This window comes from Alnus glutinosa, chromosome 12, assembly GCF_958979055.1.
Source record: "Alnus glutinosa chromosome 12, dhAlnGlut1.1, whole genome shotgun sequence".
Taxonomy (NCBI): Eukaryota; Viridiplantae; Streptophyta; class Magnoliopsida; order Fagales; family Betulaceae; genus Alnus; species Alnus glutinosa.
In genome coordinates this window covers 986,156-1,002,097 of record NC_084897.1, presented here as the reverse complement: position 1 = coordinate 1,002,097, position 15,942 = coordinate 986,156, and the positions used below count along the sequence as shown (strand labels likewise).

Below are 15,942 nucleotides of genomic sequence, written 5' to 3'. Positions count from 1 at the left end.
CTAGCATGGGATTGTTTATTCTTTTCTTCTTTCTTTCTGTCCCAACATCATGATGAAGTTTAAATTTATAAATATAGGTTTAATTATGTTATATTAATCATTCACCTTTGCGTAAAACTTAATTCACATATCCATATACTTAAAAGAGGGTCGATTCTATAAATTTAGAGGCCTAAGCCGAAATGTTTATATGGGGCCTTTTTGGTTTACTTAAATATTAATTAGTTATATTGATCTAAGGTAATGGAGCTAGAGGGGGCTAGTGTGAGATTAGGATTCTCTCTAGTTGAAAATCAATTGGAAAGGATCGTGTTGCACTAGTGTGGGCCATGGCCCCCTCCAGTAAACCTTTAGCAAAAAAAGAAAAAAAAAATGTTAAACAAGTGTTTTTTATCTTTCAAATTTGTTAAAAAAACACACACACATTTGAAGTCTTGTTTTTTTTTTTTACTTTGACCCCCCTAAAATTAACTTTCTAGTTTTGTCCCTACTAGGCGAATAATTAGTTGTACTCCTCATATTTGAAAGTCCAATGAAATAATCAAATCAAAAATAATAATAATAATAATAATTCAAGTGGCTGAGTGAGTTTTTAGTAATTAGGATTTAGTAACCTTTTTATCACTGTTTATTTATGAAATGATTTTAAGGATTTGAACCGTAGTTGGAAAATTATGAAATTGGAAAAGAGATTTTTTGAATGAGACTTGAATAGACAAATTGAGAAAGCGAATTGAAAGTTATAAAGAGCATAATTTTTAGTTGAATAAAATGCTTGGAAGCTTTTCATTTTCTGAGCATTTAACTTTTTTTTCCCCATTTGAAACTATGGGACTTTCAAGAATCAAACGTTGTAGAAGATATGTGGATCAAATAGAGAAATTTTTTGTTGCAATATATTCTCCTATGCATTTATTGTTTATCTCCGTACAAAAGATGTGCAAATCAAAAAGATAGAAGCAGCAGCACAATCTTGCAATGCTTTTAATATTATCGAATTGAATATAATGTCATTGAATTTATTATTGTTTAATGCTATCAACTTTCAAGAAGTTTTTGGTCTATAAAGATACCTATCCCCAACTATCTATGACAGTGAGGACAAAAGTTTTCTTAAGTGTCTTGTGTATAATAATATTAAGGGACTTGTAATTTCTTTATCTCATGTAGATCCTGTAAATCTAATGGTTGATTTGAAAAAAAAAATATAACAGGAACAACTAATAGTCAAATCCTAGCCACCACGGGGTTTCTCTTCTTTCTAGTTTGAGGTAGGCTTGGCAATTCGGGTAAACGAGTCAGGTTCGGATCAACCCGCCTGACCCGGCAACACATTTACATTCAACCTGAACCCGACACAATTGTAAACCATTGTAAACCAGGTTACCCGACACGGACCCAATTGACACGCTTACTTCCTCTGAAGAAGAAGCTGAAGCAACTTCGGTCATTGAAAAAAAAAAAAGAAGCCTGCTCCGAAAAAGCCAAACCCTGAGCCTCAATCGTCTTCATCCGTACCCGAGTTTGATTCGGACACGGACTCTGGGGCTACCCCGAGCACGAGCGTGCATGATTGCCGTGAATCTGTGATGCCCATGGAAGACTTGGCCCAGAAGGCTACCACCAAGCCTAGATCTAAGCCTGCCTCATCGCAGTCGCCCGTGAGATCGTCGAGGGCGACAAAGCGGTCGATTTCCGAGACTGATAGCAAGGATTCGTCCAACACCATGGAAGTACTAGAAGCAGGTGACGGTGAGGGAAGTATTGAAATACTCCCTAACTTGGGTAATTATCCTATCGGCGACGGTCCATGCGTGCACCCACGAGACCAAGCATTCCTTGTTGTAGCCCTCGACGATGACCATCAATCTTAAGGCAAAAATGGATTGAGGAACGAAGTGGAATGAGTCTTTTGGGGACGATGGTGATGAGCTAGTGAGCAAGCGCATCAAATGCTCGGCTAGGCTTTCTACCTTTCTTTCGAATTTTCCATTTTTTTTTTTTTTTAAACGGGTTATAATCGTGTTAGCGGGTCAACCCCCGCCAGACACTCTTCTAATCGGGTCATAATCGGGTTGACTCAATTATGACCCTAACCCAACTAGCCCAAACCCAAACCATGTATTTTTGTGTCGTGTTTGTACCGGTTCCACGGGTCATGTCAAAAATTGCTAACCATAGTTTGAGGGAGGGAGGGGGCTTGCCCCCCAACCCCCGGTTTGTTTCTAGTCCTTGTGTTTTGCTTTTTGTCCTTGTTTTTCAACCCGGCACTGAGTCGTGGGCTGCTATCTTTTCTTCTCTCTCAGTGTCATTCTGTGAAACAAAGAGGTAAAAGTAATTTTTTCTAATCCTTATGAGGATTGGGAGTTTGAGGATTTCAATCTATTGTTGGGTTGATTGGGTAAGATGCCAACGGCCACCCAGTGGAAGAAAAATGTCACCCTATCATTTTGGCTCTGCTTTCGTGCCACTTCTTTGAAGCTAGATCTATGCTTCCTCGTCAATCTCTGCATGTCACGCGCAACTCCAGGGTATTTGTCGTCGTCCTCCGCCTTTGTCGCAACCAAGCGCGCTTTCTTCGGCTGTCCGTACGCCGGAGCGTGGTGTGCATGCGCCAACAAGTGCTCCTCATTCGCCGGCGTGCGTTGGCTCCACCATCTCCTCCAGTTCGCAGTTGGTGGTTCCCGGTAGTTTTGGTGGTTTCTTTGATGGTGAGAGGTCTTTTGGTGAGAGCGCGTGGTATACACGCGCCATCACCGACAACTCCCTATGCTCATATCAACCGGCCAATGTTGTTTTGTTTTTGTTCTAGTTTTTTTAAGTTTGTGTTATGTTGTTACCCTTGCAACCTGCCTTGGTAGACTTTAGATCTAAATTAGATTGTAATAGCTTTTTTGGATCAGAATCTGCACTCTCTTATCTCCTCTAGTAGGAACTCATGTGTAAAGAGGGGCTTTGACTGTTTTGTCCATTCGCTTAGACAGCTGCTCTCAAGTCAGGATTCAATCCTGAACTTTGTTTTTAGGAGTCTTTGTACTCCTAATTACTGCCAATGGCCCTTTGAGTCTCATATTATAATAAGGTTTCTTTGTTAAAATAAAAAATAAAAAAATACATAGATGGAGATGGAGAAATAGCATTAAATCTTTTCATCTTTAAGTATTTGTTTACTATAATTAAAGGCCTTAAATAAGAGTATCAACCATAATTAAAACCTTTTTTTCAGGGAATAAATTGTTATTATCAATTATTATTTGGGGCTATCAACGAATAATATAATTGTTTGAACAATACTAGGACCTCCGAATCCGCCTCTCAAGCCTTCAAAATTCTTACTGTGATTTCAAGCCATATATAACTTAGGAAGGCAGAAATTTGCTTAGTTGACGTGGATTTTTGCGTGGTCGGACTAAAAAACAACTTGAAAGACCAGGAGTGTATTCGGCTAAATAAATTTTGAGGTCTAAAATAACAAGTTTAAGTGAATATTAATTAAATTAAATTTTTTATTAATATTTATATTGTATTTTTTTTTATTTAATATGTCAATTAAAGCACTTTATTCTATTTATAAAATGTATTTTTAAACTTTTTTTTAATGAGTTATTAGATATAAAGTGGCTTATCACTTTATTCAAAGACATAAAGTGATAAATAAATGGGATGTTTGACTAATTTCATAAATGTAAAAATGAGACCTCTAAAAAGAATAAATAAATTGGACTTTCCAAAAGTTTATTGATTTTTTTTAGATTTTTAATTTGTAATTACTTTTGCATGATTGATGGCCTAAATTAGAACCAATTCTTAAAATTTTGTTTTAGAAATAAACTTTTATTGTACAATTATTAAGTAGGGCCTTAATTAAAGAGTATTTTATTAATTTTTTTTTTATCATATTAGAGCCTTAAAATATTTTTTTGAGCATTAATTTTTTTTTAAAAAAAAAATTATATTTATCTTATAATTATTAGTTGAGGATCTCATTCAATTAAAGACCTTAGACAATTGCCTAAATCGCTTAATGCTCGAGCCGCCCACTTGTGACGTCGGGGGGGGGGGGGAAGTCAAAAGAATTTTGGGGCTATTTGATAAATTGATGTCATTCTTTAATGGAATTTTATGACTCTTCTTGGATCAGATTTCTTAGAGAGGTGGTCCATGTACAGTGTTATTCCCCATTTTGTGCAGGAAATGAATAGTTCCTTTATTCCATTTGAAATTCCTACTCCCTCCAACCATAATTCCCCCTAATGGACGAGTGACAAAGGCAGCACTCCCATAAGTTCATTAATTATTAAAATTATCATTATTTTTTTTAATCGAAGTATATATTTTTACTCCGAACGTTATTTTTATTATTTACATCTGATTTAAATTAAATATTTTATTTATTGGGCGTGAGCGAGAGTGTTCAAATATTGATTGAATGATTAAATTTACAATTTTTTTTTATCAGCTTCAACTTTTAAGATAAGCAGTGATTTAACACGAAATGCCTATACAAAATGAAATTATGACAACAAGAATATGATTCCGGACCATTCATGAAATAGATATTTGATTTTATTTTTCTGCACATCTCTTGTCCATCTCGATTTGTATAAAATACAGACAAATCTACACCGATTCAGTAGTAGATTTAAACAAGAGATAGACAAGGATTATGCCGACCGAGAATGAAACCAAACCTTTTTCTTGGTAAAAATGTCTTGTGTAGTGACCCTACGATTTGGTAATTACCCACTTATAAATGATGGCCCTTCTTAATTGCTTTCTTAAAGAAGCCAACTAATTCAACTGTTAATTGTGATCTTCCCCCTAACCAACCAAATAGTTGTAATTAATGACGACTTTCTTCACACCTACTGAAAAGAAAACTTAAACAAGCAGATCCCATTTCCGTAATTCCTGCCTAAAACGGGGAACTTGTGACGTTCAACCGGCGTCATTCACGTTGAAAAGATATTCTTTTCAAAATTCATTATTTATACCTCTAAATAATATGTTTAATAATTTAGGAATAGTTCTTTTATGGAAAAATGCTAATAAGTTTGAAAGGAAATCCTCACATGAAAAAAATAAATAAAATAGAAATGAATTAATATCAATTTATTAATTTCATTACTTTAACTTAAAGCTTAAACAATTGCATTAGTATGGTACTATACAGATCTCGATCGAATGGACAGAATATTTCATTGAAGCAGATTTTTGGACGGTCGGATTGAACTATAAACTCCTCAAAACAAAGAGAAAATCATTAGTATTCGTGCCGACTAGAGGCCAGCAGGAGAGCTTCTGATGGTTAAGTAAGTAAATTGCTTTTAAAAAATTTTGAAAGTGGTGACCCCCTTTTTTATGACATTATTTGGAGCGATTCCTTTGATGTTTGCCTTAGAGCACCAGCAGTAGATTTTTAACCATTTTCTTTAATTTAGAAAAAATTTAGGGGATCAAACCACTTTTTTTTCCTATATAAAAACACCACACAACAACTTCCCTTTATCTTTTCCTATAGATTAAAATATTTTTTTTTTACCTTTTATTTATTTATTTTTGTTTTATTCCATAACAATCTCAATTTCTCTTCTCTCTCTCTCTCTCTCTTGGTATCTTTTTCCTCGACACCCATTACATCGACGTCGTTCGAAACTCCCGGGCCCAGACCCACCAGCCCCTCATCGTAGCTAGCACCGTCTCCGGCTCGCTCCACCTCCTCTTCGCCAACGTCGTCAACGCCTCGATGGAGTCGGAGCTCTCAGTGCCGGAGAAGGAGCTCCATGCTGGGTCAGTTTCAGGCGTGGATGTGATGGACGACGCTCCATGCTGGGCCGATGGTTATGGTTTTAGCCTTCAATGGTGGGAGAATTTGATGAAGGAGAGAGTCAAAGAGAGTGTGAAGTGCGTTAAGGAGAGTCAAACAGAGACTTTTTTATTATTAAAATAATGTATTAGGTAGTTACAGTGCTACGAGCTACCCAAAAAAGTCCATGAATAATAGGGCAACTGCTGCGGTGTCATTTTTGTAACTTTTAAAAAAAAATTCATATTTTAAGAAAGTGAACCACTTATATGGCATCTGCTACTAATACTCTTAGATAAAAACAACCAGTAACTATGCACTAATTTTATGGTTATGGGTTTCGTAGTGGTCGGGGTTGTTTGAGTAAAGCCTACGATAAATTATGTCCACAATACATTTTATGGTTCATATTAAATTTTATACATATATATTAAAAGACGCAAAACCTTATAGATCATTAGATGCAAACAAACAAGTTTTGAACAGTTTGTGTTTGGATATTGAATTTTTATTCTGTTTGTGAATTTTGAAATTTGACTTTTAAAAAAAAAATTGAATAAAATATAATTTATTTTGAAAAAAATTGAATCAAAATCATATTTTGTTCTTCAAATTCATCTGCCAAACATTACGTTTCTTCCCTATTTCACTTGACTATATGAGCGTCTGACTTTGAACTAGATCGTAGGATGCTTTATAAGTAGATCCAACAATTAGATTTAAATGATCGATAATAATTTGAAGTATAAAATTAAATCAAGTGAAATCTAACAATCACAATTAGATTATATATATTATCTTAATTATAAGTAGAACAGAAAACTATTAAGGTGGTTTTATGTCCCATACAAAATTTTGTTTTTCTCATAAACCAAACACTATTTTTGCAAGAATAAAAAGAATACAAAAGCAATCAAACATCAGATTTATTTTAGACTTCATTACTTATATATTAACGCCTCTTCAAACATTTTACAATCATTTTCAACTTCAAAATAATTACATCTGACGATTACAAACCAAAAAAAAAAAAAAAACAAGAAGTCTGAATACACAGAGCGACGCCATTAGACTTCAGAGGGTGAGTTTGAGGTCCAGACCATCCTCTCCTTCACCTTTCTTGGCATTCTCTTTGCTACAGGGAGCCGGAAAGACAAGAGGAGGCCTTCTAAACTCAACCTCATTGGTAAAATCCTCTTTCTCGAACTTAGGAACCCAGCAACTCGATTGCTGCTGCTGATGATCTCCACCACCCATCATCTTCATCTTCTTGTTGCTCTTCCTCTTCTTCTCCAACTCGTTCAGTTCCTTTCTTCTGTAGTAATTACGCGCCTCTCTAAAGCTTCGCATCAGAGCAAAAAACTTCTCCATCTTGACCTCTTCTTCTTGTTCATCTTTCCCAATTACTCTCGCAGTACTCTTGTCATGATTCTCCATGGATGAACCAGCTCAAGCAAAGAACAATTCAAAGAAGGCTAATTTGTCAATGACTCATTGCCTTAATTGCATTAGAAATTTATAGGGTGGTGGTGGACCACAAAAGGCCAAAACTGCCCCGCCGGCTAGATTCCATTATTAGAAGAGTGTGATGGGTATAAAAGTAAATTCGCTGTGACGACGAGATGGTGGCGTCATCGTGGTTACGTTTGCGGGTGTCTTTAAACAAAGAAACGTAAAAAGGCCACCAGGTTGTTGGGTGACGTATATTACATGACATCATGGACCTGCTGGGTTGCGTGTCTTGCTGTTTTCAACGCTCTTGATTCATGAGGATTTTGACCACTACCTCACGCGTCCGTGGGGACCACCAATAGAAAGATCTGAAAAACAAAACAAAAAGAAACGCGGTGTTTTCTTTTTTTCTTTTTCTTTTTCTTTTTTATTTGAAAAGAAGAAACGCGGTGTTTATTAATTGCGATTTAGTTGAAAACATACTATGAGCTGCAAAAGTTGTTTTGAATTGACTTTTGCAATAATAAAAATAAAAATTATTTGTCGATGAATAAAGAGAGAAAAAAAAAAAAAAAAGACAATTATTTTTTAAATATTGCTTTTTAGAATTTAAATTCTAATCAAATTTTATCCAATTTTTTTTTTTTAATTTTATCTTACGTTTTCTAAATCATCCAAACATAATTTTAAAAACAAATTCTTTCCGCATTCGCAATTTTGAATATTTTTCAAAAAAATTGCACACTCAAACGAGTCCTAAGCTTTTGGGTCTTGAGCGCCATTGATTTGCAAAATAGAGTATCCAAATGAAGATAAATTATTTTATGGTCAAGATTTAATATTATTGTGTCTAATGATATACATGATGTCATATAGTAAATATGTTGAAACGTCATTTAAAAAAAATTAAATAATATGGATACTATGCGCATCATTAGATTTAACAATATTAAATTTTGACCATAAAATGTATTATTTTCATTAATTTCATGTTAAATGAAAAGTTCCCAAGTTGCTACTAATATTGAATTAAAAATTAGATAGTCAGAGAAGGAAAAATGTTTGGGGTATACCTTTTATTTCAATTCGTGAGATTTTTTTTTTTTTTTTTCTTTTTAGATGAATAAAATTTTCATTCCAAACAAAGAGTATCTTATGAAACATACTTATTTTATAAAGGTGATAAATGTTATGTAGATATATATATTTTAACAGCCGATGTGATAAGTACTTTATAATCTATCACATTAGTTTTGTAATGAACTTATATAGAACAATAAGAACATGGAAGGTGGTGGTTTGAGGAAAAACAAATTGCGCTAATTATATAATAGGAGAAACTTCACTTAACCCCGTCAATTGTAGCCTATTTTGTAATTACTCCTCTAAACTTAAAAAACTCTTAATTAAGTGTATCCATCTTTCAATTTTCATTAAATCCTATCAAAATTCCTAAAATGCTTGTGCTATATATATATAATTTTCAAAGATTCAAACATTAGTATTTTTGTAAATTCTGTTAAATCCTGACCAATGCCTAAATCTTTGCAATTATTTTCTTTTTTTCTTAAAAAAATGGGGGTATTCTAAAAAATTTGACATCCCTTCGTTAGGATTTAACAAAAAAATCCTAACAGATGAAAGAAATTGAAAAAAAAGAAAAAGAAAGATAAATACACTAAATTGAGAGTTTTTAAAGTTTAGGGTAGTTGAGTAAAGTTTCCCTTGTTATAATAAATTATTTGGATTGGATTTTAAGTTCAAATTAAAATTTGAAGTGTTAATTAAGTAGATCAAGACGGCACGAGATTGCACTTTTTCAATATTAAAGGTACGATTACAAAAATATCTAAACATATATAATTGGATAAAAGAAGTTTTTCCAAACCTTTAAGAGCTTATGCTTCAATATCATTGGATAAAAGAAGCATGCATGCCTTGTTGGGGCATTGATGTAGCATGCATATAACGGCATTGACGAGCAGATGGAGTTAGAAGTTCCATCATCCACATGTAAGGTTACATTTGCATATTAATTGTCATACCTAATTGTTAACCTGCTCCTTACTTTTAAAAAGAAATAAGTTTTTATTCATAGATGCAAAATAAAATTAATTAATTACTTGTGAATCCCAACACTTCTAGGAAGAGCTAGCAAAATTCTGGAATCTATCATCTATCTTTTTTTATTTCGATCAATATTAATGATTAGTAATACATATATGAAAAAGAAAATGGATTCAACAATAAGAAAACAATATTTAATTTTTCTACTTTATAATCTTCATAATATAGTCCATTAATCTATTTGATTGATCTCCTTTTATCATAAGCGGAATTGAGGCTTGAGATGAAGTCTTCGATGATTGGGACGCTTGAGATGAAGTCTTGGATGATTGGAACTCTTCAATAGCCATTCTCAAGCAGTATGTTAATTCCCTGATTGAATGGAAAGAAGAATATTGATAGAGCAATGAATCGGACATGATCGGCCTCCAAATTTACGCAATTCAAGTAGCCCCACCGAATGGAAGGGTATGAGATTCTGATAGAGATCTTTAATAATTTTGGACTTTTTAGTGTCCAAATTGTTACCAATCGGAATAGAAATTGTCAAAAAAGCTTTTATGAGACTCATTTGTCTAAGTAAGTTTTGGGCAGTCCGCTTACCTGTTTGAAAAGGTAAGTTGTCATTGGAATTGAACCAGAATTACTAAAATACCCACCTTTTTAATAGACAAAGACCTGTTTCAGAGAATTCCAATTCTAGCAGAATGTAGTGTCCCAAGTTAATTCGAATTGAAGACTTACAGAATGTGATGTTCTAAGTGTCGTCCCAAGTCATCAATTCGAACGCGCTATCAAAGAAATCCTTGCTTTAGCCTGTAACCCTAGTATAGTACATGCAAACTGCAAAGTACCTAGTTCGAATTGTGCCTTACATTTTATAGAAAATCATAATTACAATTTTTTATTGGAGGCCAAGTTTTCTCAAGTCTATATAAGGGTGTCTCATGCACGTCCAAAGGCACGAGTCTATGTTATCACTACAAAAAAACAAGCAATTAGCCATGTGGCTACAGTAGCCATTACTGTAGCCACGTGGCTAATTGGCCACGTGTAATAAATACACGTGGCCAAATGGCCACGCGTATTAAATACGCGTGGCCAAGTAGCCACATGTATTTATTAAGCGTGGCCAATTGTTTTTATCAATTATACATTAATATTCACAATTTTTATTAAGGTTCTGTAATAAAAAAAAAATTTATATATATATATATATATATATATATATATGTGGCCAGAATTTGGGTCGGTAGGCGCGCGGGAATTGTCCCGCGCCCACCTGACCACTCAGCTTTCAAATTTCAAATATAATATATATATACATAAAATCGCGTTCTCTCTCTCTCACTGAAATCGCTCTCTCTCTCTCTCTCTCTCTCTCTCTCTCTCTCTCTCTCTCTCTCTCTCTCTCTCTCTCCCCTTCAGTACTGGACCACCGGCCAGCTCCCCGACCACAGCATGGTCGGCCTTCCCGACGGCCTCCCCGACCACCCACGCTCATTCCGGTGAGTCCGACGTAGTAGAACGTACGAATTTTGCTGTTTCTCAGTAACGCAGTTGTGACCGAGTCGCCGGGTGGGACTGAGTTGAACTCGAGCGTCGAGGACTTGCTCGAGTCGCGGTCGACCAGGCAGTAAGAAAACGACGACGCTTTGATCTGAGAGGTAAGCGAAAGTAGGCCCCCGCCGAGCCCAAGTAATCCGGCGGCGCCGACGAACAAAACTTCGTCTTCGTGGCCGCAACCCAAAGTGACGTCGTTCACCGCGCCGGAGTTCCCTAAGGACAACGTCTCAGTGACGAAATCGCCGACCGTGTACAAGCCGTCGCCGTACGCAACCTGGTAGAGGCAGTGGTCATTGCAACAGCCGGCGTTATCGAGGGAGGTTCATTGCTGCTACCAAAAAAAAAAAAAAAAAAAAAGAAGAAAAGAACACGTGTCAAAAAAAAAATAAAATTTTTCATTTTTTTTTTTTTTAAAAAAAAAAAAGAAAGAAAAATACATTTAGCCACGTGTATTTTAATATACGTGGCTAATTGTTCGCCACGTGTATTTTAGATGTGGCTAAATGTGCATTTAGTGACACCCAGATCCGCTGCGTGGGGCACATGTGGCCAACAGTTCGCCACGTGTACAGTAACCATACACGTGGCGAAAATCATTTTTTTTTGTAGTGTATTTTGCCTTTCTGTAAGAGAGGTCCCTTTGTTCTTAAAGCCATCATGTGTTGCCTCTTTTAGAGTATCTTTGGTTAAACCACACAACCTTAGCATTTTCGTAAAAACCTTCGGTTACTTGAGTTCCAGAATTGCAAGAGGAAGCTTGGTAGAAGAATGGTTGAGAGGCTATGAATTTACTGTTGTAAAGAGCAAGCAGGTCATTAATTTGCTTGGTACAAGGAAGTTTTATTACAAAAGTGTTGTAAGTGTGTCTTTATTGTAAACTGATTCTTCTATTTTAGTGTATGAGTTTCTTGGATTTGGCTGTCCCAAAATGATTTTTTTTTTTTACTTTCAATAGTTCTTCAAAGGGTTTTTACTTTGTCGCTAAATTACTTGTGTTAATTGATTTACTGCTTTCACTATATTTGGTGATTGTTTATGTGGTGATAAAATTTCAAATTCTGCATTAAATTTGCATACATCTATTCAACCCCCCTCCTAGGTGTTAGTGAAGTCGTTGGGCTATAATTTTACCCGCATCGAGCCACCTTTCACCGCCTCTTCAAGGTGGAGGACATATATGCATCCTTCTTCTTCTTTTTTTTTTTTTAAAAAAAAGGCATAATTGCTTTCCAAGAATAGTGACATGGATCTAGATACATGTGACACATATTTATGGGTACGTATAACATGGACAAAATGACAACTAACAAAGAGGCAACCGCCCGATGCCTCAATACTCCCATCATATTAATTATTCTCTATAGCACTTGAGTGGTTCTTCTTCTCCAACATTCAGAATAAGAGTTTAATTATTTAACTAATACTTTAACACTCATCACTTATAGAACCAGACAACACGTGAAATATTTTAATTAAAAATAAGAATAAACTGAAAAGTCAATATTCTAACTACAGTTATTGGGTTACGAGTCAAAATTATGAAGTACTGATTATGGTGGGAAGGAGTATTAGGCAGATTATGATACGTTTTCCAACTTTTCCGATTCTTCTTTTATCAATTCAAGAAGTGCTACAATTGATACATGCAATTGATGAGATGAACTAGGTAGGAAAAAAAATCAAATTTGGTTGTCCACTTCTAAATATCTCATTTTTCTGCAACCATTTCCTCCAATTTCATGTCCTTTTCTCCTAATCTCATATTTTAAGTGTTAAAAAATAGGTGCTTCCATTACATAGTATGTTATGTATATACCCGTTTTTAACCCCTAAGCCCATGGATCGGTCTTAGTCTTCTTCAGATCTCTTTCAACTCTTCCGCCTGAATCCGCCTCCCAACGGAAATGATCTCCGTTGGAAGTGAGTCAAAGGTGATAAGTTATAACGATCTTTTGACAAAGGCAAAGGGAGAATGATGTAGGACACTCTCGAGAAGCATGCGCTTTTGAGAAACGATCGCAAAACGCTTCTGAGAAGCGATCCCTAGACAAATGTAGGACGTTGCCAAATTGTAAACTGCGAAACCCTAGGTAGGTCCGAATGAGATCACTTGCCCTATTGATTGTTGCCTTGAAACTACTGTTGTTTCGAAGTTTTAATTGAACCAAAGCACTTGTTTTTTCAGAGTCAATATAAGCTTCATATTGCACGATTTTCCATAGAACTAGAGGATATTACTTTGTGAGCTAATCCCTATGCGTTCAATTTCTGTTATGGGCATGATACGGGAGACCATGGCAGCTCATGAAGGTTGGGGTAGCAGAGTATGGTACTCGTATTCTGCAAGCGACAGAAGGAAAATAGAAGGTTCTAGAGCAGTGATGAGCTGGAGATCACTGGGCGTTTCATGCTTAATGACAGTCGTTTTATGTTTGCGTTTTATGTTGGAAGGATGGCGTTTTGATATCCTGTACAGCATGCGCCTTGCTGCCTTTTTTGTTTTCTTTTGTACGTGTCATCGAAGTAGACAGCTGTAGCTTTTCGGTTACAAAAGATTCTAACAGAAATGGGTATTTAGGAAGAGCCACAGCGGCTAGTGATGTAAGAAAAAGGATATTGGCTAAGGTTGTTTTCAGGAGAGATAGGGCCTCTACAAGCGCCCATAGCTGTTTTTCTTGCATTTTCAGTATAAATTCCATCTTCTTCCTTGAATTCTTCCATCTTTTTGCCTGGGTTATCTCTTAAATACTTGCCTAACGTTTTTAACCTTTACATTTGGTATCAGAGTCGTCATTGATCCTTTCCTTCAGTCTTCTTTTACCCAGAAATTTTTTTTTTTCTGCTCGATTGCCATGGCCGATGGCACCCGTCTTTTCCAACTTCAAGAATCCATCAAAGAGTGTACTGAGGGCCTTGCTCAGCAACAAACCTTTAATGCCTTGGTGGAACAGAAGTTTAATGACCTCACTGAGCTTCTTCAAAATGTTCTCCAAACTCAGAATGCTGCCCGTCTAGACCGTCCACCTGACGACCGAGAGCGGGCCCATTCCCCACCTGTTGGTCCAGACCATCGTGACGCTAGGGAGGAGCGTCGGGACCGTCGTGACCACAGAGAGGAGCGTTGGGATCAAGACGATGATTTTTATGGTCATCCTCGAGACGACCGGACTATTCATACACGTGCTGTCCGTCTGGATTTTCCTCGCTTCGATGGTGAAAATCCGTCGGCTTGGATTTACAAGGTAAATCAGTTCTTCGATTATTATCATACTCCCTTGTATCAGCGCATCAGGATGGCTTCTTTCCATATGGAGGGTGAAGCCCTCGTCTGGTTTCAAGAAGCTGACGAAGCAGGTCAATTTCCTACGTGGGATGTGTTCACACAAGCTCTTCTCACCCGCTTTGGTCCAGCTTATGACGACCCTATGGAGTCCTTGGTGAAGTTGCACCATTCCACCACTGTGGCTGCTTATACGGCACAGTTCGAATCTCTTTCCAATCGCCTTCGTGGCCTTTCCGACCAATACCGGCTTAGCTGTTTTCTCAGTGGCCTCAAAGATGAGATTCGTCTTCCTTTGCGAATGCTAGCTCCTCGCACTCTGGTTGCGGCTTTTGGGCTTGCCAAACTACAAGAAGAATATCTTAATACTGGGCGTAAGACTTTCAAGTCTCAGAGTTCTTCTTACAATTCTAGCAGGTCTCTTTTTTATGGTCAACAGTCGGCCTCTCCGAGCCAGTTAAGTGATTCCTCCACCTCCATTTTTTCCCCTCGTTCCAGTCCGGGCGTCTCGGTCCAGCGCCTTTCTCCAGCTCAAATGCGCGAGCGTCGTGAAAAGGGACTCTGTTACAACTGTGAGGAGCGGTGGCATCCGGCTCACAAGTGTAAGTCTCCTAAACTCTACTTGTTGCATGGCCAGGAACTGCTTCATGAGGAATCGGGTGATGACCCTGTAGTAGAAGTTTTGGACCATGTTGATTCCGTGGAGGAGCCTATTATTCAGGAGATTGTAGAACCTGAAATTTCACTCCATGCAATTTCTGGGTCTATTGCTCCTAAAACTATGAGACTCATTGGTTGGATTCGTAATCACCGGGTAGTCATTCTCATTGACTCCGGTAGTACACATAATTTTATTGATTTACACTCTCTGCCTAAGCTGTGTTTGGGAGACCTTATTCCATTACAATTGAAAGTCCGGGTTGCAAATGGGGATACTCTTTTGAGTTCGGGTAAGTGTCCTTCGGTCAATATTCGAGTACAGGGGGTTGTCATCACTTCTGAATTTTATTTGTTACCATTAGGGGGTGTGATGTCGTCTTGGGTGTTGAATGGTTACGGACCTTGGGTCCAATCCTTTGGGATTTTGCTGCCATGACTATGCAGTTTAATCTCAATGCTTCTTCGGTCACCCTTAAGGGTTTAAACCCTACGGGATTAACCATGGAGGATGCTTCTCATTTTCTTCGATCCCCTGCATCGGCTTCCAAGAGTTTTCTCTTGCATTTCTTATCACCAGTTGAGGACCTTGTGGCCCACTGCCCCTCTGGTCCAATCCGGGACTTATTGCAGCAATTTGATTCAGTATTTACGGACCCTAAGGGTCTTCCACCTCCGCGATCTCAGGACCACCAAATTTTACTGAAGTCTGACCAGCCAGTTAGCGTTAGACCTTATCGCTATCCATACTTTCAGAAGTCAGAGATTGAGAAGATTGTCAAGGATTTACTGCAGTCAGGGGTGATCCAATCCAGCCAGAGCCCTTTTTCCTCCCCTGTCCTCTTAGTCCGCAAGGCTGATGGGAGTTGGCGATTATGTGTCGACTACAGAGCTCTTAATCAGAATACTGTCAAGGACAAATACCCCATTCCAGTTATTGATGAGCTGCTGGATGAGCTTCATGGGGCTACAATTTTTTCCAAACTCGACTTGCGTTCGGGTTACCATCAAATTCGAGTCAAGCCGGCTGATGTCCCTAAAACGGCATTCCGCACTCATGAGGGGCATTACGAATTCCTTGTTATGCCTTTTGGCTTGACAAATGCCTTTGCAA

At 37.1% G+C, this 15,942-nt stretch overlaps 1 protein-coding gene across 1 annotated transcript; it reads right to left on the bottom strand.

Annotated features, from left to right (window-relative positions):
* Nucleotides 1-6,772: 6,772 nt before the first annotated feature.
* On the bottom strand, nucleotides 6,773-7,285 carry LOC133852050 (protein NIM1-INTERACTING 1). The gene has a single exon (XM_062288721.1). It carries the CDS (start codon nucleotides 7,241-7,243, stop codon nucleotides 6,881-6,883), a length of 363 nt encoding a protein of 120 aa, XP_062144705.1. The 5' UTR covers nucleotides 7,244-7,285; the 3' UTR covers nucleotides 6,773-6,880.
* Between the last annotated feature and the right edge of the window lie 8,657 nt (nucleotides 7,286-15,942).